The 21769-nt window shown below is 47.1% G+C and overlaps 1 protein-coding gene across 1 annotated transcript in view; it reads right to left on the minus strand.

Moving 5' to 3' along the window:
* The window catches only part of LRP1B (LDL receptor related protein 1B), a 1871059-nt gene that overhangs the window by 348100 nt on the left and 1501190 nt on the right, over positions 1-21769 (minus strand). Inside the window, exon 43 of the mRNA XM_073545568.1 lies at positions 17471-17675. Coding sequence (XP_073401669.1) covers positions 17471-17675 — 205 coding nt within the window. The remainder of the gene's footprint in view (positions 1-17470; positions 17676-21769) is intronic.

The following is a 21769-nucleotide window of genomic DNA, read 5'->3' on the forward strand; positions in this document are numbered from 1 at the left end:
GCAGTGAGAGGAGGACAGGAAACACACCTACAGTGCCCATTTGAATTCCAAAAGCATCAATTCTTCTTACTTAAGCTTGTCAACCTTAATTAACTTCATAATACAAGTTACGCACTGAAAAATGGGAGTTGTTTGGCTAAAGTTATGGGGGGGGAGGGCTGGCTCCAGGTTTTCATGTGCCCTGAGCGAAAGAGCGCCCCTTTAACACATACCACAACTCATCATGCTCCGATACGGCAGAGAAATAGCGGTATAGTAAAATGAAAAATACCTCACTTTTTACATCTCATGATGAGGCCCATCTATTTCTCCATACAGAATCATTGGTCCCATATAATGTTTGAAACAGTATATGATGAGCTCCACATAATGCTACAGTATATGTTGGTCCCCATGGATGAAGCTCCACTGTCTTATGGGCCCAAATAATGCTCCAAACATAATGGGCCCCATTTCTAATGCTCTAGTGTATAATGGGCCCTGTAAATGCTGCTCCAGTGTCTGATGTCCACCTTTGGAATGTTCCAGTGTATGGTGGGCCCCATCTATCATTCTCCAGAGTATAGTGCTCCCCAAAAATTGCTGTCCCAACATTGAAAACAATCAAATAAGTCTCCTCGCTAGGGAATCCCTGTACTAGTCTAGACTCCTCATCGTCCCCATCTTCCATCTCACTGCACAGTATTTCAACTTTGCAAGTGCTGTGATCCTGGGCAAGCAGGGGGGGCCCACTCGTTGGCGACGGCACTGGCACAGGGCCCCTGATAGTACGGTGGTGTGTCTGATGGCGGGTGGGCCGAACCTGCACTTTCATCTGCAGCTTCCTCTTTGTCACCGTGTAAGATGGAACTGTATATGGGAAGGGTAACCTGAGTTTCATCAGGGTCAGATTCAGGCCGGGTAGCGTGCGAGGGGAATGTAGTGGTCTGGGTGAATGTACCAGCAGATTCATCAAGCAGTGGCTGGGCATCAGTGCACTTGTGTGTCGCCCCCAGGAGTATGGTCACCACAGTGGCATTACCTTCTTCCTAGGGAGTGTGATATCATGCTTGGGAGCAACGAAGGATCTCTCTAGCAGGTTAACTGATTGGGCGGCGTTATTCCCACGAGTCATGACCCTCCAAACAGCGTTCATGAAGGCAAAGTGTTTGTTTTACGTGGGCAGTATGGTTGCAAAGCTGAACCTTAAAGGAATGTCCAGAAGGGCACCACCAGGAGTGGAGCCTACGGTTAAATTCGACTCCACCTGGGAAACCTCAACCATGCCAGCTACAGAACAGATGCACACATTGCAAGCTTAATTCCGTTAACGAACGAGACTCCGTCAGGCCCAGCGGTCCGAGTCCGGCTTACTAGAGGGACACGTGAGGCTCTGGCACATGAGATTGGCCAATAACTGGTGTGTCATGCCCTTACATGTCCGTGGCTGCATGTGCGCTACACTGAAAAGGCCAGCGTTTGTCGCTTACAGGTGCAGATAACCCGCTGAACAACGTTAGTGATGGGGATGTCACGCGGAGCTTCGGACAACTAAGGCAGAAATACCCGGGGCCCCTGTGGTGTCCCTTTCACTAGGGGAAACCCTGTCTGACCCTCAACCCAGGGTTTTTGCTGAAGGTGCAAATGCCTGAGCCTCCACCCTTTCCTTATCTCCTGCTCAGCCCTGCACTTAACCCTCCACCCTCCACCCAGTGAGGAGACACACCACCAACGCTCCCACACAAATAAGACAGACAGGGAGAACTTAAACTGCACTGCGCCGCACACACACAGGAATATACAGTAATGTGAACAGGGCACAACTAAACACAAATATGGGAAGGAGAAAGGATAACGACGGATCATACGACACCAGATACGAATCTCTCTCTCTGCAACACCTCCACCCCAGACCGGAACCACTTGGTATGAAAACACAAGCTATAATCGGCGACGCCCATATGCCAGTATGACTATTTAAAGACCGTGGGCGTGACTAACCTTCCAACCTGGTCTCCAGCAGGATTAACCCCCGAGAGCCTGAAGATCAAGCCGGCGCCACTGAGGCTATAGTGGCTGGAGGTGGAACTACCTCTGCCTGCCGGACGCTGTGGTGTGAACAGCGTCCGACATGACAGTACCCCGTCTTCTACGAGGGACCCCAGGGCCCTCAAGACTCAAAGGACCCAGCTTGTCCGGATGACGACGGTGAAAAGAACTGACCAGCCGATCCGCATGTATGTCTGAGGCTGGAACCCAAGACCTCTCCTCCGGACCATACCCCCACCAGTGCACCAAATACTGAAGAGTATGGCGTACTACTCGAGAGTCCACTACCTTGGCGACCTCGAACTCTAAATCGCCATCCACCATGAGTGGAGGTGGCATCGGCGTCGTGTCCACCAAGCCTACCACCTATTTCAATAAAGCCCTGTGAAAAACGTTATGTATTTTGTACACCGCAGGAAGTTCCAACCGATAAGCCACTGGGTTAATGATGGCAGAAATCCTAAAAGGCCCAATAAACCTTGGACCCAGTTTTAAAGATGGAATTTTGAGTTTTATGTTCTTCGTAGCTAACCACACCCATTCACCCACACACAGGTCCGGACCTGGCACGCGTCTACTGTCAGCCACCCGTTTGTACCTGGCACTCATGCTCAACAAACGCTGTTTCACCCGCCTCCAGACTGATGACAATTGGGCTCCTAGCTGATCCTCCTCCGGGACACCCCCGGAGTCACCCTGACGTAAGGTACAAAACTGATGATGTTGACCGTACACACAAAAGAATGGAGACTCCCCTGATGACTCTTGGCGGTGATTATTTAACGCGAATTCGGCCAGAGGAAGGAAAGTAGACCATTCCTCCTGGTTGTCGGACACAAAACATCGTAAATACTGTTCTAGATTTTGGTTCATGCGCTCAGTTTGTCCATTAGACTGTGGATGAAACGCCGATGAATGTGACAACTTGATCCCCAACCTTGAGCAAAAAGCTTTCCAAAACCTCGCCACAAATTGCGTACCCCTATCAGATACTATGTCAGATGGTACTCCGTGGAGTCTGACCACCTCCTTCACAAATACCTGAGCCAACGTCTTAGCATTGGGCAAAGAAGACAACGCCACAAAATGCGCCATCTTTGAAAAACAGTCAACCACCACCAGGATGACCGTGTTCCCTGCCGAGGCTGGCAAGTCAGTGATAAAATCCATGGAGATTTCTGTCCATGGCCTATTGGGTACCCCCAGAGGCTGTAGCGTGCCAGCAGGACGGGTTCGGGGTGACTTAGCCCTAGCGCACGTGATGCAAGCTGCCACGTACGAGACCACGTCCTGCCGGATTTTGGGCCACCAGAAACGACGCGATACCAGCTCTAAGTTGCCCTTCACCCCTGGATGACCAGCCAGTACCGAATCGTGGTGTTCCTAAAACACCTTAAGCCGAAGATGCAGGGGTACAAATGATTTGTTGGCGGGAAGTCCTGGTGGTACCTCCTCTTGGGCCTCGGCAATCTCCGCCTCTACCTCCGTCGTGAGAGCCGAGACCACTACCCCTTTCTGGAGGATGGGTACCGGCTCTTCCCGAGGTTCTCCCCCCGGAAAACACCTAGACAAAGCATCCGCCTTGGTGTTTTTAGCCCCGGGACGGTACATCACAAGAAAATTGAAACGAGTAAAAAACAATGCCCAGCGAGCCTGCCTAGGAGACAGACGCTTGGCCGACTCCAGATAGAGCAGATTCTTATGGTCGGTGATAACTGTGACCTGGTGAGCCGCCCCCTCCAAGAAGTGTCGCCATTCCTCAAAAGCCAGTTTGATGGCCAACAACTCCCTGTTGCCAATATCATAATTCCGTTCGGCCGGCGACAGCTTCTTGGAGAAGTAGGCGCATGGATGCATCTCGCTCAAGGACGAGCCTTGAATCAGTACTGCCCCCACTCCCACCTCCGACGCATCAACCTCTACCAGAAAAGGTTTAGACACGTCTGGTTGCACCAGAATGGGGGCTGAAGCAAAACTATTCTTCAGACGCTCAAATGCACGTATAGCCACCTCAGGCCAGTTCGCTAGATCGGCACCCTTTTTTGTCATGTCCGTGAGCGGTTTGGCGACAGTCGAAAAGTGTTTTATAAATTTCCTATAATAATTCGCAAACCCAAGGAACCGCTGGAGTGCTTTCAGACTCTCCGGCCTCTCTCATTGCAGCACCGCTTGCACCTTAGCGGTGTCCATTTTAAAACCGGCTGCGGACACAATATATCCCAAAAAGGGCAACTCCTGGACAAAAAATAAACATTTTTCCAGCTTAGCATAGAGCTGGTTCTCCCGGAGCAACTGTAACACCTGCCTAACATGCTCCAAATGAGTGTCCCGATCGCTAGAATAAATGAGGATATCATCCAGGTATACAATCACAAATCTCCCCAGGACATGAGCAAATACATCATTAATAAAATGTTGGAAAACGGCAGGCGCGGTGGTCAACCCAAACGGCATAACCAGACTCTCAAAATGACCCTCAGGAGTGTTAAACGCCGTCTTCCACTCATCCCCCTGACGGACCCTTATGAGGTTATACGCCCCCCTGAGGTCCAGCTTGGAAAACCATTTCGCCCCCGCTACCTGGTTGAACAAATCCGGGATCAACGGCATTGGGTAGGGATCACGGATAGTAATCTGGTTTAACTCTCGGAAATCCAGACACGGGCGTAACCCCCCATCTTTCTTCTTAATGAAGAAAAACCCCGCGGCTACAGGCGAGGACGAAGGCCGGATGTGTCCTTTGCTCAGACTCTCCGCGATGTAGTCTTTCAGAGCTTGCCTCTCAGGACCAGAAATATTAAACATCCTGGCCTTAGGTAATTTGGCCCCGGGTTTTAACCTAATCGCACAGTCATAGGCTCTATGTGGAGGCAGTTCTTAGCAACCCTTCTCAGAGAAAACATCCGCGAAATCCTGCAAAGCCTCCGGCAGGCTGGGCGTCACGGCGGACACACATGTGGCCAAGCAATTGTCTTGGCAGAAACCACTCCATTGCACTATGTCCTGAGTTTTCCAATCAATTACCGGGTTGTGCCTGGACAGCCATGGAAAACCCAGGACCATTTGAGCTGGGAGATTACGGAGGACCCTACATGTAACCGACTCAGAATGTAGGACCCCAATGTGGAGTTTCACCTCTGCCACAAACTCAGTAATCTCCCCTTGAGGGAGGGGAACAGCATTAATGGTCACCACCTGTATGGGGTGAGGAAGTTTTTCGATCTTAAACCCGGCGGTGTGTGCAAACTCCTCATCTATGAGATTGGTAGCGGAACCGCTATCCACAAACACTGATATAGGTAGCTCTCTGCCGGCGATAATAACCTTGGCAGGGAGCATACATTGAGATACCATCATGGAGGATATGCATACGCTCAGTTGGGTCTCCTCCATACCCTCTGAGCTTAACAGTTTTCCGCCGATGTGACCCTCTTAGGTAGTACCGGGCAAACGTTAACATAATGACCTCTTTTACCACAGTAGAAACATGCTCCGGGCTTCCGGAATCCCAGGGCGCGAGGCTGAACCTGTGCCACGCCAGCAATCTGCATAGGTTCAGGGGACTCATCTACTTCAACCACACCTGCACCTCTGCTTTCCCCCAGAGGTAGCATCTCCTGTGCCCCCTGACGAAAACGGCGATCAATACGTATCACCAAACTCATGGCAGACTCCAATGATGCCGGAGTCTCATACATCAGGAGGGCTTGTTTCACCCTCCCTGATACCCCATGAATAAACTGGCTCCGCAGTGCTGGGTCATTCCACTGTGTGTCTACAGCCCAGCGGCGAAATTCCGAACAATAGTCCTCTGCCAAGCGCTCCCCCTGGCGGAGGGCGCGGATTTTAGATTCCGCTAGAGCCAGTCGGTCAGGGTCATCGTAAATGAGCCCGAGGGCAGAAAAAACATTATCGACCGAATGAAATGTAGCAGAATCAGCTGGTAAGGAAAATGCCCATGCTTGGGGGTCACCACTCAGTAATGACAACACCAGCCCTACTCGCTGGGCCTCATTACCTGAGGAGATTGGCCGCATGCGGAAGTATAATTTGCAGACCTCCCGAAATTCGACAAATTTGCTGCGATCGCCTGAAAATCGTTCTGGCAGCGGAAACTTCGGCTCTGCACCGATACCTGCAGATGCCGTTTGCACCTTTGCTACTACCAGGCCCTGCTGCTGAACTGCCCCTTTCAACTCGGAGACCTGTAAGGACAGCGCCGCCAACTGGCGGGTTATGGAATCCATGGGATCCATGGACTCCTGAAAAAATGTGGGCCGATTATAATGTCACGCGGGGCTTAGGACAACTAAGGCAGAAATACCCGGGGCCCCTGTGGTGTCCCTTTCACTAGGGGAAACCCTGTCTGACCCTCAACCCAGGGTTTTTGCTGAAGGTGCAAATGCCTGAGCCTCCACCCTTTCCTTATCTCCTGCTCAGCCCTGCACTTAACTCTCCACCCTCCACCCAGTGAGGAGACACACCACCAACGCTCCCACACAAATAAGACAGACAGGGAGAACTTAAACTGCACTGCGCCGCACACACACAGGAATATACAGTAATGTGAACAGGGCACAACTAAACACAAATATGGGAAGGAGAAAGGATAACGACGGATCATACGACACCAGATACGAATCTCTCTCTCTGCAACACCTCCATTCCAGACCGGAACCACTTGGTATGAAAACACAAGCTATAATCGGCGACACCCATATGCCAGTATGACTATTTAAAGACCGTGGGCGTGACTAACCTTCCAACCTGGTCTCCAGCAGGATTAACCCCCGAGAGCCTGAAGATCAAGCCGGCGCCACTGAGGCTATAGTGGCTGGAGGTGGAACTACCTCTGCCTGCCGGACGCTGTGGTGTGAACAGCGTCCGACATGACAGGGGATCACTGATTACAATTATTACCCGCGAACAATGATTTCCCAGTAAGTGCAGGTCAACCGCAGTTCCAGAATTAGGCCTAACCGTCATTCCTGAAAAAATGAAAAACTTACGTGTGCAAACCACAGGTGCTGTAGCTTGCTTAACAGCTCACCAGCCGTTCTCACGCCCAGTATGGATTACACGTGATTGCACAAAGGTGAGAAAGGGTACCTTATCCCCAGATAACATGTATGGATAGCGTACACATTCAAAATATATGTCTATACATCAGGAGGCAGGCTCAAATGGTGTCAGGCACAGTATGGATTGCACGTGATTGCACAAAGGTTAGAAAGGGTACCGTATCCCCAGATAACATGTATGGATAGCGTACACATTCAAAATATATGTCTATACATCAGGAGGCAGGCTCAGACGGTGTCAGGCACAGTATGGATTGCACGTGATTGCACAAAGGTTAGAAAGGGTACCGTATCCCTGGATAACATGTATGGATAGCGTACACATTCAAAATATATGTCTCAGGAGGCAGACTCAGACGGTGTTAGGCCCAGTATGGATTGCACGTGATTGCACAAAGGTTAGAAAGGGTACCGTATCCCCAGATAACATGTATGGATAGCGTACACATTCAAAATATATGTCTATACATCAGGAGGCAGGCTCAGACGGTGTCAGGCCCAGTATGGATTGCACGTGATTGCACAAAGGTTAGAAAGGGTACCGTATCCCTGGATAACATGTATGGATAGCGTACACATTCAAAATATATGTCTATACATCAGGAGGCAGGCTCGGACGGTGTCAGGCACAGTATGGATTTGACGGCCCAGATTACACAGCGGAGGAGCAGGGAGAGGTAAAGATTGCAAATGCTGGGGCCCTGCCCAAGCAAGGGGGGCCCACTCGTGGGCGTCGGTACTGGCACTGGGCCCCTCATAGTACAGCGGTGTGTCTGACGGCGGGTGTGCACCACCACCATCAGAGACACTTGATTGCACTATGAGGGACCCTGTGCCAGTGCCCGAGAGTCGGCCTACCCACCTGTCCAGGGCAACGGCACTCGCACGGTGTCGTGCGCTAGGTGGTGACCCCGGCCATGGGGGGAAGGCAGCACAGTTAGGGAGTTTTAGAAAGTGGCATATGTTGATGTTGTACATTCAGCTGATGCAAAAGGCAAAATAGGTGAAGTCCCAGGAAGAGGTGGACCAAAGCAAGCCATTTTTCTGTCACCCTATGTGTCATCAGGGGAAGGTGTGACAAAATCCTTGGAAACCCATGCATGGTTCATTTTAATGAAGGTTAGATCATCCACATTTTGGGTTGACAGACGGGTCCTTTTTTCTGTCAGGATTGATCCAGCTGCACTGAAGACTCTTTCCGATAGCACACTTGCAGCTGGGCAAGCGAGCTCCTGTAAGGCATATTGGGCCAATTCAGGCCAGGTGTCCAGTTTAGCGGCCCAATAGTCAAAGGGGAATGACCTGTGTGGGAGAACATCGATATGGGAGGAAAAGTAGTTTGTAACCATAGTTGACAACTGCTGTCTCCTGTCACTTTCCATCGATGCAGTATTACCAGTTGTGTGAGCGGTATTTGAAAAATCAGTCCACAACATTGTCATGAAACTCCTGTCTCCAACGCCACTTCTGGTGTGTGCACCACGAACACCTCTGCCAAGCTGCCCCCGGCCCGTACGGCTCGTGTGAGAACCATCACCGCTGCTGTGTGCTGGGAATGCCTCAAGCAACCGATTTACCAGAGTTGCTTGTTTATTAGCCAATATTAGGTCAAGGTTCTCCTGTGGCATGATGTTTTGTAATTTGCCTTTATAGCGTGGATCCAGGATGCTGGCCAACCAGTAGTCGTCATCGTTCATCATTTTGGCAATGCGGGGGTCCCTTTTTAGGATCTGCAAGGCATAATCTGACATGTGGGCCAATGTTCCCGGTGTCAATGATGCACTGCGAGTGCTGGGTGGAGGAGCACTTTCTGGCAAATCCACATCCCTCCAGTCACGCACAAACCCTGTACCAGACCTTGCCACGCCAACATTTTCACTTGCCCCACGAGATGCATCCTCCTCCCCTAAGTAATCATCCCCATCATCATCCTCCTCCTCCTCTTCTTCCTCCACCTCGTCCAGGAGAGGTCCCTGAGCAGACAATGGCTGAATGTCATCAAGGATTCCCTCCTCCTCTTCCTCCTCATCAACATTGGCTGCAGACGCCTACTCCTTAAGGTGCATCAAAGTTTGCATGAGCAGACGCATAAGTGGGATGCTCATGCTTAGGATGGCGTCGTCTGCGCTTACCAGCCGTGTGCATTCCTCAAAACACTGAAGGACTTTACAGAGGTCTTTCAGCTTCGACCACTGCACACCTGTCTACTCCATGTCTGCTCTCAAAGTGCCTGGCCGTGTATCCTCCCACAAATGCATTATGGCCTGCCTCTGCTCGCACAGCCGCTCCACCATATTCAGGGTGGAGTTCCACCTTGTTGCAATGTCGATAATGAGGCGGTGGTTGGGAAGGTGGAGCAATCGCTGCAGCTTCTGCATACGAACGGAGTGTACAGGCGACCGGCGGATGTGCGCGCACAGTCTTCGCACCTTCTGGAGCAGGGCTGTTAACTCCGGATAATTTTTGAGGAAGCACTGCACCACCAGGTTCAAGGTGTGAGCCAAGCAAGGTATGTGGCTGAGTTTTGAAAGGGCTATGGCTGCCACAAAATTACGGCCGTTATCACTAACTACCTTGCCTGCCTCAAGATGTACACTGCCCAGCCATGACTCAGTTTGTCGCTTCAAGTACTCGGCCAGCACCTCGGCGGTGTGTCTGTTGCCCAAACACATCATCTGCAACACAGCCTGCTGACGCTTTCCACTAGCTGCTTGATAGGGGGACACATCGTGTGCAACAGTGGCAGCTGCAGATGGAGTGCTCGTACGACTGCGCTCTGTGGACGAGCTTTCGCTTCTGGAGGAGGAGGAGGAGGGTCGAACGCCTACAGCCAACTGTTTCCTATACCGTGGGCTAGGCAGCACTGTCCCACCACCGCTGTCCCCTGTGGACCCTGCATCCACCACATTAACCCAGTGCACAGTGATGGACACATAACGGCCCTGGCCATGCCGACTGGACCATGCATCAGTTGTGAGGTGCACCTTTCCGCTCACTGACTGCTTGAGTGCATGGACAATGCGGTCTTTCACATGATGGTGGAGGGCTGGGATGGCTTTGCGAGAGAAGAAGTGGCGACTGGGTAGGTCATAGCGTGATACTGCATAGGCCATGAGTTCGCGGAAAGCTGTGCTTTCCACCAACCGAAAGGGCATCATCTCAAACGAGATTAGTTTGGCAATGTGGGCGTTCAAACCCAGTGTACGAGGATGAGAGACTGGGTACTTTCTTGACCTACTCATAGTGTCTGAGAAGGTGAGCTGGACTTGAGAGCTGCATATGGTGAAAGTAGCGGTGGACAGGGCGGACTGAGAGAGGGTTGATGATGGTGATGGAGTTGGTGTTCTTTCTGATGGCCTAGAATCAGTCTTTCGTTGATATAACAGTGGGATTCCCTGACTGCTGTGGCCTTGCAACGACACCTCAACATTTGCTGCTGTGCTAACCGGTGGGCTTACAGTGGGGGAAACAATGTAGCATTGCTGACTACCTTCGTTGTGATCAGTTGCACATGTGGCACTTGAGGTTTGGTGTTGTGTCCACGCTTGCAAGTGCATGCTGGTTAAATGTCTCAGCATGCAACTGGTATTTAAATTTTTCAGATTTTTCCCTCTGCTAAAGGTCTTTGCGCACTTCTTACAGATAACCTTGGCCTGATCATGAGGATTTTGTTCAAAAAAGTGCCACACTGCACTCTTCCTACTTTGGCAGACATTTTGCGGCCTAGCACGCTGTGATCTTTTGACCCTCTGGACAAGCTGTCCAGCAACTCTTTTGATGTTTGGAACCTGTCTTTGGAGTGCTACGGGCCTGCCAGATAACAGCTGTTGCGATGTCGATGTCTGCTGTGGATGCTCCTCATCTGAGCTATTGGAAGCAGCACCCTCTTCCCCCAATGGATGCCAATCTGGGTCAACAACTGGGTCATCCATCACCTCCTCTTCTATGTCATGTGCACCTTCCTCTGTGTCACCGTGTATGGTGGTATAGTGTGCGGGAAGGGGCACCTGAGTCTCATCAGGGTCAGAATCTGGCTCTGTACACTGCGAGGACAATGTAGTGCTCTGAGTGAATGTACCAGCAGAATCATCCATCAGCGGCTGTGCATCAGTGCACTCCATGTCAGATTCATCTTGGCCTGGGTAATTCACCATTTGACTTGATAATCCAGGCATGGTATGTGAAAACAGCTCCATGGAGTAATCAGTAGCATGGCCTGCGTCATCCTTCAATCTTGGTTGGGGTGAAGGACACAATGAAAGGTGTGGTTCATGAACATGAACGACTCAGTGCTTTTACTTTTTACAACTGAAGAAGAGGAGGCGATAGGGCTGGAGGCTGAGTCAGCAATGTAAGACAAAACTTTTTCCTGATGCTCTGGCTTTAAAAGCGGTTTGCCAACTCCTAGAAAACTAAGCGTTCGAGGCCTTATGTAGCCAGCCGATGACGCAGGCTCAACACCTCCTGCATTCGGTCCTATTTTGCTCTTGCCACTACCATCAGATCCACCACCAACACCATCATTACCAGCTGTCAACCCCCGCCCAATTCCACGGCCTCATCCACCAGCCTTCCTCATTTTTGGTAGAAATGTAGACAAAATCCAACAAACTATATAGTAATGTAAAACAAGGTACAAGGTGTCTATAGGACAGGGGAGATTTTGAATTTCTGCAGACACTTGTGGACACTGGACACTTTTGGATTGTGTGAGGCCCAATGAATATCTGAGTGACCAAAGTGACTAGAGGATAAGGGAGATTTTGAATCTCTGCACACACTTTTGGACACTGGACACTTTTGGATTGTGTGAGGCCCAATGAATATCTGAGCGCTATGTGACAGGCTCGATGGCACAGCTGTGACCAAAGTGACTAGAGGATAAGGGAGATTTTGAATCTCTGCACACACTTTTGGACACTGGACACTTTTGGATTGTGTGAGGCCCACTGATATCTGAGCGCTATGTGACAGGCTCGATGGCACAGCTGTGACCAAAGTGACTAGAGGATAAGGGAGATTTTGAATCTCTGCACACACTTTTGGACACTGGACACTTTTGGATTGTGTGAGGCCCAATGAATATCTGAGCGCTATGTGACAGGCTCGATGGCACAGCTGTGACCAAAGTGACTAGAGGATAAGGGAGATTTTGAATCTCTGCACACACTTTTGGACACTGGACACTTTTGGATTGTATGAGGCCCAATGAATATCTGAGCGCTATGTGACAGGCTCGATGGCACAGCTGTGACCAAAGTGACTAGAGGATAAGGGAGATTTTGAATCTCTGCACACACTTTTGGACACTGGACACTTTTGGATTGTGTGAGGCCCACTGATATCTGAGCGCTATGTGACAGGCTCGATGGCACAGCTGTGACCAAAGTGACTAGAGGATAAGGGAGATTTTGAATCTCTGCACACACTTTTGGACACTGGACACTTTTGGATCGTGTGAGGCCCAATGAATATCTGAGCGCTATGTGACAGGCTCGATGGCACAGCTGTGACCAAAGTGACTAGAGGATAAGGGAGATTTTGAATCTCTGCACACACTTTTGGACACTGGACACTTTTGGATTGTGTGAGGCCCAATGAATATCTGAGCGCTATGTGACAGGCTCGATGGCACAGCTGTGACCAAAGTGACTAGAGGATAAGGGAGATTTTGAATCTCTGCACACACTTTTGGACACTGGACACTTTTGGATTGTGTGAGGCCCACTGATATCTGAGCGCTATGTGACAGGCTCGATGGCACAGCTGTGACCAAAGTGACTAGAGGATAAGGGAGATTTTGAATCTCTGCACACACTTTTGGACACTGGACACTTTTGGATTGTGTGAGGCCCACTGATATCTGAGCTCTATGTGACAGGCTCGATGGCACAGCTGTGACCAAAGTGACTAGAGAATAAGGGAGATTTTGAATCTCTGCACACACTTTTGGACACTGGACACTTTTGGATTGTGTGAGGCCCAATGAATATCTGAGCGCTATGTGACAGGCTCGATGGCACAGCTGTGACCAAAGTGACTAGAGGATAAGGGAGATTTTGAATCTCTGCACACACTTTTGGACACTGGACACTTTTGGATTGTGTGAGGCCCACTGATATCTGAGCGCTATGTCACAGGCTCGATGGCACAGCTGTGACCAAAGTGACTAGAGGATAAGGGAGATTTTGAATCTCTGCACACACTTTTGGACACTGGACACTTTTGGATTGTGTGAGGCCCAATGAATATCTGAGCGCTATGTGACAGGCTCGATGGCACAGCTGTGACCAAAGTGACTAGAGGATAAGGGAGATTTTGAATCTCTGCACACACTTTTGGACACTGGACACTTTTGGATTGTGTGAGGCCCAATGAATATCTGAGCGCTATGTGACAGGCTCGATGGCACAGCTGTGACCAAAGTGACTAGAGGATAAGGGAGATTTTGAATCTCTGCACACACTTTTGGACACTGGACACTTTTGGATTGTGTGAGGCCCAATGAATATCTGAGCGCTATGTGACAGGCTCGATGGCACAGCTGTGACCAAAGTGACTAGAGGATAAGGGAGATTTTGAATCTCTGCACACACTTTTGGACACTGGACACTTTTGGATTGTGTGAGGCCCACTGATATCTGAGCGCTATGTCACAGGCTCGATGGCACAGCTGTGACAAAAGTGACTAGAGGATAAGGGAGATTGGATTGCTTTTAAAAAAGCAGTTTGCGGAGCAGTGGGTAAACAGCAATGCAGGAATGTCAGGAAGCCTTAGAAGGCAGCCCAACAACCAACACCACTGATACACCACTATATAGCCTCCCCTTGCACTGCACACACAGTGACTGGTGTGTTGTGCAGGCCAAATCGCTAGCAGCAGAAGCAGTTTTTTTGTCTTCTTCCCTGCCTAACGCTCTCCCTACAGAATCAGCAACCTCTCCCTATACTGAGATCGGCAGAAGTAAGATGGCGGTCGGCGAGCACGCCCTTTTATACCCCCTGTGACGCCCACCAAAGCAAGCCAATCACTTGCATGCCCTTCTGAAAGATGGTGGTGACCCCTGCCTATGTCATCACGTTGCCCACAGTGTCCGTGGATCCTGATTGGCTGAAAAAGAGAGCAAAACAAACTTTTGAAACGCGACTTTGGCGCGTAAGTCACCGACCTCGTGGCCGACCTCATCCTAGGGTCGGGTTTCGTTTCATGAAACCCGACTTTGCCAAAAGTCGGCGACTTTTGAATTTTTTCGACCCGTTTCGCTCAACTCTAGTAATAAGGTGCGTTCACAGCCCGGGGTCCACCGTGCAAGGGTGGTAAACTGCTGCTCAGTAATGGTTGATGCTATATGGCGGTATACTATAAGAACACACGCGGGTTAACGTCACCTGGTGTGTACAGGGGCGGACTCTGTTGCTTCACAGAGCCACACTACCGCTGAACATAAACGCCGGAGCCTGTTTGTGCTCACAGAGCTCAGCTAAAAGAGTGCACAGTGTACGGCCACAGAACTCTACCCCAAGGACACGGGGTTAGAGTCCTTCTAGGCCCACTGAACGTGCGGCATCGCTGCCGCGAGCGCCGCTATAGACGCTGGCTATTGAGCACGTGCACTGAGGTGTGCCGAGTCCCTGGTGAGGCCTGATGCCTGACTCAACCTCAGACATACCTACGCCTAAGCCTGGACGCTGGCAGGATAGGCTGCACAACACATGCGTACCAAGGGTAGGGGTTTCTTAATGAGTCATTCACCAGAGACATTAATACGTGCATACATCACTTACTCCACATAGTCTGTAAATACAGTCTATCCTAGCGCATGGGCGAGCGGCCATGCGAACCTTTTATAGCCACGGGCGTCCAGGACCTTCCTGGCTTCTCGGATGGGCCAATCCGAAAACGAGCAGGACCTGAGCACGTGACCCTCGATCTCCAATGGGAGATCACTCCACGGGCATGCTCAGCGGCCCGACATGAGGACTTAGTCCCTGGAGAGTCTCGCTGCTGAGCAGCATGCATGGTCATAGTTGTGTCAGAGGTGGCAGCAGCAAGCAAACCCATGGAGTTTCCCTGGGCAGAGTGCTGGGACCGATGAATCTGCTGAGCAGGCTCCACTGTGGCTGAAGAAGGATGGGAGACCGCTGGGTGCAAGGCTCTGGATTCCTGCTGTGCAGTGGCAGGAACCCGACGCCTAACAGACAGGCTCCTTTTAAGTCACATTAATCCAGAGATTCACCTTCTAGAAAAGGTTTTGTGTATCAAAGTCCCAAAGTTCGCACAGTAACGAGACCTGAGAGAATGCATCAATAAACCAGCACTACACCCTATCCAATATACCATTACTAAAAGACATGAAAAGAACCCAACAATGTCCCAAATACATGATAATGCCTAATTTTGAACTTTGCTTAGTAACTATTTTTCTAAACGTCCAAAATTATACAGAAAAACATCAAAATGATTGAATATTTTAATTATAGATAAATGTAAATGCAATTAAAAAAATAAAAAAGAAAAAAAACTGAAATAATTCCTTAGAATAAATGCATCTTCACTGTCTTCATTGTGTGTATAAGCCTTATGAGCCTTAGGAAGTCATTTAATACTACATTGCACATTTCTTACAAGCCGTGCGCCCTGGAATGACCTTCAGGTCTAAATCAGTAAAACTCACCCAAGGCTAACAAAAATTGCTTCAATATTCAGGTATGTGTGAGAAGTGGAATGATCCATCAGATAATGTCACAGTACTTCTTTGACTTTCGTAATTGATGTATATAGCATCAGGATCACAGCGGGTGGAAAAAAGATAAGTCAATGTTTTGGAAAACCTTCTATGTAATTGGCTGACATGACCACATATCCAGGATGATGCAAAGATACGTCATTCACTCAATTGGTGGTGCCTATTGATTTGTTATTGACAAATACCACTTTGAAACCAGTGGCCAAGTGAGTTACATGGGCAAATCATCCTAGAGTTAGATTCTGAATTTTTGACACTCCATTTAGAGATGAGTGAAGCAATTCATAACATATCGCCTGACATTTTACGTGATATTTTATAGGGCTGAGAAAGGATTAATAAATAATAAAACCTTATAGTCACCTGTACTAGGTTGGCCTTTAGATGTCCTGCTGTCACAGCCCCCTACCCAGCACTACACTAGCTTCCTCTGGTTACATTTCACTCATCAGATCTTATAGCACTGACTAAGACTCACGAAGACATGCATCATGCCCCATGTGACCACATAAGGCCCTGTCAGCAGCAGAAGATCCAAAGAGTGATCAGAGTTAGCAAGTGGAAAAACCAGCATGGATCTGCGGCTGATGTACTGGTGAGGGATTGGCCTAGGACATGTGAGAGTCAGGCCTAGGACAGGTGATTAAGTGCCCTAGAATATTTGAGGGACAGACCTAGGAAATGAGATGGAGGGACCCAGGACATGTTAGAGACAGACCTAGGAGAGGTCATAGAGGGACCAAGGACATGTGAGGAATGAGCCTAGAACAGGTGATGGAAGGACCTAGGACATGTTAGTGACAGACATAGGACAGGTCATAGAGGGACCAAGGACATGTGAGGGATGAGCCTAGAACAGGTGATGGAGAGACCTAGGACATGTTAGTGACAGACATAGGACAAGTCTTAGAGGGACCAAGGACATGTGAGGGATGAGCCTAGAACAGGTGATGGAGAGACCTAGGACATGTGAGGGATGAGCCTCGAACAGGTGATGGAGGGACCTAGGAAATGTGAGGGATGGGCTTAGGGCAGGTGATGGAGAGACCTAGGACATGTAAGGGATGGGGCTAAGCAGATGATGGAGGGACCTAGGACATGTGATGGACAGGCCTAGGTCAGGTGAGTATAAGTTTTTATTTTTTTTATCCCCTTCCCTGCTCATTATTTACAAAGCTTTAGGTACTGGAGAGAATTCATGGCACAATAAACATCTATTTATGGATATTTTAATACTGACAAATTTAATTTGCATTGAATCACATCTGATATCAAAACACATTATTTTGTGAAATTCACTAATCACTTCTCATGATATAAAAAAACTATATAAAAATGTGCAAAAGTAAACATTCATCAAAGCTATAAAATGGTATTTTACAACAATTTTGAACATGAAACCCATAAAAATCAATACAGTGCAAAAACATTTCATGAAAATATTACCAATATTATAACATTTTAATGAAGGAAGACAACTTACTTTTTATGGCATATCACTAATAGAATGAACTCTTCATGGAGGCCCCAGAAATCGAGAAACTTAAGGCTATTTTACATTGATACCAAACTGTTGAATACTGCATTTGTTGAAAAATAAACCTTTTTACTTACGTATCTGTATGATCCATCGTATTCACATCGCTCTATCTTTCCCAGGCTGCCATCAGAGTAGTAGAGTTTCTCAGCGGAGTGATCAATGGTTAGGCCATTTGGAGTAACAATATCCGTGCTTACAATGACCTGGGCATTTTTCCCGGAAAGGGTGGACCTCATGATGCTTGGGTGCTGTTCATTCCAATTAGTCCAAAACATTAAACTGGGAATGAAAAATAAAGGAACATCTTAATGTGAATTGTAAAATACAGAAATTTGGACATATTCATTTCAACACAGGTTTATAAAATGTGAATAAAAAAGAATCAAGACCTCTACTTGGCAATACATGCCGAGGGCATAAAAACAGAGTGAGGCATGAAAATTACTGGAATTGTTACCAATATTATGCACGTGCATTGTTCTGTTTTCATGGATGCTTCTAATTTTATCCATCAAAAATGGAAAGGTGTCCAGCAATTCCAATTAACTCACTTTAGAAATGGTAAGAGTCACATCAGACTGGTTTTTGAGTGCTCAACCAGACTTTAAGGCTGAGTTTACATTATGTTTCGGCCCCCTATATTTAGATTCTGTTGGAGCTCAATCTGAACGCCTGTATTTCAGAGTTTTTAATCACCACTCTAATGGAGTCACGTACTGTATATGAAGTTGAAAAGTTATGTGAACCTGGCCTTAGCTAGGTTTTCCTTCCACCTAGTGAAAATATTCAGTTTGCTGCCTTGGCCCAGTATCAAAATAAATTGGACAATAGAGGGTTGCCTATTAGCCGTTCCATGGGTTCTCGGCATTTGGGACACAGACTCTACCTTCTCTTATTTAGATGCACCACTTTTACAACTAAACTATCAACTTAAACCAGACCTGGATAAAGTTGTGTCCTGTGGGCCACATCTAACCCTTTAGCTGTTCCTGTCCTATGGACTGGTATAGCCAAATGGGTGGAAATAGTGACGTACCTCAACACATGGTTCTTCCTCTCCTGATATATTGATTTCACCAGTTCCTCAAATTTCATGATATCTCATTTGGCCCCTTAGGAAAATTAATTGGCCACCCTTGATGTAATATATTGACCATACAATGTATAAACAGTATTGTTGAGCGAGTATACTCATTGCTCGAGTTTTCCCGAGCATGCTCTTGTGTCATCCGAGTATTTTGGTGTGCTCAGAGATTTAGTTTTCGTCATCTCAGCTGCCTGATTTGCAGCTGCTGGACAGGCTGAATACAAGTGAGGAATGCCTGTTTGTTATGGAATCTCCACATGTATTTAAGCTGTCTAGCCGCCAGAAATCATGCAGCTGAGACAACGAAAACTAAATCTCCGAGCACGCCAAAATACTCGGAGGACACTCGAGCATGCGCGGGAAAGCCCGAGCAACGAGTTTACTTGCACATCACTAATAAACAGTAAAATATACTAAATTATTCTAATGGGGACGCTGATGGAGGGGTATGGTCACATGCACTTCCCTTAGAAGCCATTTTGGGACAGGACAGCTGAGAGAAAGTCATCACTAACAAGTAAAGGAGGAAACCATTGATAATTATATATCAGCAAGTGCTACAAAATAATTTTTCCAATATATTTGGTAAATAAAGATAAAGTGGGCAACCGCTTTAATGCTGGTCCATCACAAGGGATCCCCATTTATTAAAAAACAAGGAATAAAAGAAAAGGTTTTCAAAGAAGGAAAAATCCCATTAACCCATGCCAACATAAGATTTACCAGCATGTCCTACATCTTTGCCTGTAGCTCTGATCACTGTTGTTCAATCATTTAGTTGTGACATGAAATCAAGGGGTGTCAATTACTTAACATTGCAACCGGGAGTCTTCTGAAAGCCTCAGATGAAGCCATTATACACTGCAATAATAATGTAATGCAGCATCCAGTGCATGCAATCAAAGAATTAAGTTCCTAAGAGAACTAAAGAATATTTAAAAAAAGGAAAAAGTACAATTTTGAAAAGATAAAAAACATTAAATTTTACCCATTCACGACCTATGACATATATGTACGCCGTAGGTCGTGTTGTTGCATTTGATGCGGGCTCCAGCACTGAGCCCGCATTTTTCCCGGCACATGGAAGCTAATTTGATCAGCTGTCATGTGTTCCTATTTGCCGTGGGTGGAATCGCGATCCACCCGATGCTGTTAACATGTTAAATGCGCTGTCAATCACTGACAGTTGTACTTAAATTGAGTGTGCAGGAAACGCATCAAGACATGTCCATCTGCGGCCCTGTCACACCTTTCACACAGCCCCAGATCCCAAAAGATGGAGATCCTATGGGTTTTAGAAAATAGTGCCTTTTTTATTTAAACAAACATTGGATTTTTTTTCACCACTCAAAGGGAATCTGTCACCCTTTTTTTGGCCTTTCACCTGCCAGCATAGATATCGGGGGCTTATCTACAGCATTTTGTAATGCTGTAGATAAGCCTCCGATGTAACCTGAAAGAGAAGAAAAACATGTTATATTATACTCACCGAGGTGGGCGGTCCAGTCCGATGGGTGTTGCGGTCCGGTCCGGCGCCTCCCTTCTTCATGCGATGATGTCCTCTTCTCCCGTCCTGTAATGGCTCCGGCGCAGGCGCACTGCTCTGCCTTGTTGAGGGCAGAGCAGAGTCCTGCAGTGCGCAGGCGTCGGGAGAGGTCTGGCGCCTGCGCACTGCAGAATTCTGCTCTGCCCTCAACAGCATTACAGAATTGGCACACACCAATTTTTATTTATTTATTTATTTTTTTACAAAGTACATAAAATATTGAAATATCACCGTAATCACACTGATGTGAAATATCATGATGCCAGATCTCATTTACGGCACAATGAACGCTGTATACACAAAGCCTAAAAAGCATTGACATCATTTTACCCCATTTGGATATTTTTTGGTCATGTCAGGACACTATAGGTTAAAATACCGTAAATGGTGTCATTCGAATCTAGAACCAACAAGCCCTTCCAGATAAAAAAAAAAAGAAACGTTGTGGTTCTTGGAAGTTGAAGAAGAAAAATAAAAGCATAAAAAATAAAAAATGTCAAGTGGTCTCAGGGTCCTGGATATTAGAAGAGCTAATCCATATTTATGAGTATGGAATTCGTAAGATGATGGTGACCTTTAGGCCTTGGAGATACCATCTCCCATTGAATTGCTAACCATGTATTCCTATAATCGACAGATACATTTCAAACATTGAGAACAGCTTTAAGTTACAATTTAGTCATCGGAACGTTGCTAATCGGTCTATTTGTTTAGTCCTCGCGGGTATATAGAGCGCTACACTATATGTTACGTAACGAATGACCCTAAACTTCACATTTGTTTTACTGCTAAGAATAACATTAGACCAAATGAAGAGATGTTTTGCTTGAAAGGATCGGCATGATTAGTCTTTGACAAACATATGACTCTTCTGTACATGATAAAAGTGACAACGCGTCATTAGGCTTTACACTAATAGGACAAAAGAGCTGACATGGCTTCTGGAAAACCCGTCAAAAATGGATGCAACTTGGATTCCTTGGAGACCTTCCCTGGATATCTCTCCTTCCCACTGCGCTTGTTCTCTTATGGTAATTATATTTTGAAGACTACACAGTGAATATATGTACTGAAGCATGTGTATATATACGGCTCGCAGGCATGCAAATTTATCTGCATGCTTGAAAGGGGAATCAGAAAGAAGATGATGTGAAGAATCACGAAAACTTTCCATGTAAAAATTCTTGAATGCATGAAAATACATATTTATATTATTAATAATGTTGTTCATATGAATAAGTATTACAGGAGAGAAGTAATTTTATACATATGAGGCAGTATTATCATATTATAGTAGTTCTATTTATGCAAATAGGTGGTAATATTATAGTAGTTATATTCTTGTACATAGGAGCAGTATTATAGCAGTTATATTCTTGTACATAGGGGCAGTATTATAGTAGTGATAATCTTGCACATAGGAGCAGTATTATAGTAGTTATATTCTTGTACATAGGGGGCAGTATTATAGTAGTTATATTCTTGTACATAGGGGCAGTATTATAGTAGTTATATTCTTGTACATATGGGGCAGTATTATAGTAGTTATATTCTTGTACATAGGAGCAGTATTATAGAAGTTATATTCTTGTATATAGGGGGCAGTATTATAGTAGTTATATTCTTGTACATAGGGGCAGTATTATAGTAGTTATATTCCTGTACATAGGAGCAGTATTATAATAGTTATATTCTTGTACATAGGAGCAGTATTATAGTAGTTATATTCTTGTACATCAT

Source organism: Dendrobates tinctorius, unplaced genomic scaffold (assembly GCF_039654945.1).
Source record: "Dendrobates tinctorius isolate UK_male_01 unplaced genomic scaffold, ASM3965494v1 ptg000143l, whole genome shotgun sequence".
Lineage (NCBI taxonomy): Eukaryota > Metazoa > Chordata > Amphibia > Anura > Dendrobatidae > Dendrobates > Dendrobates tinctorius.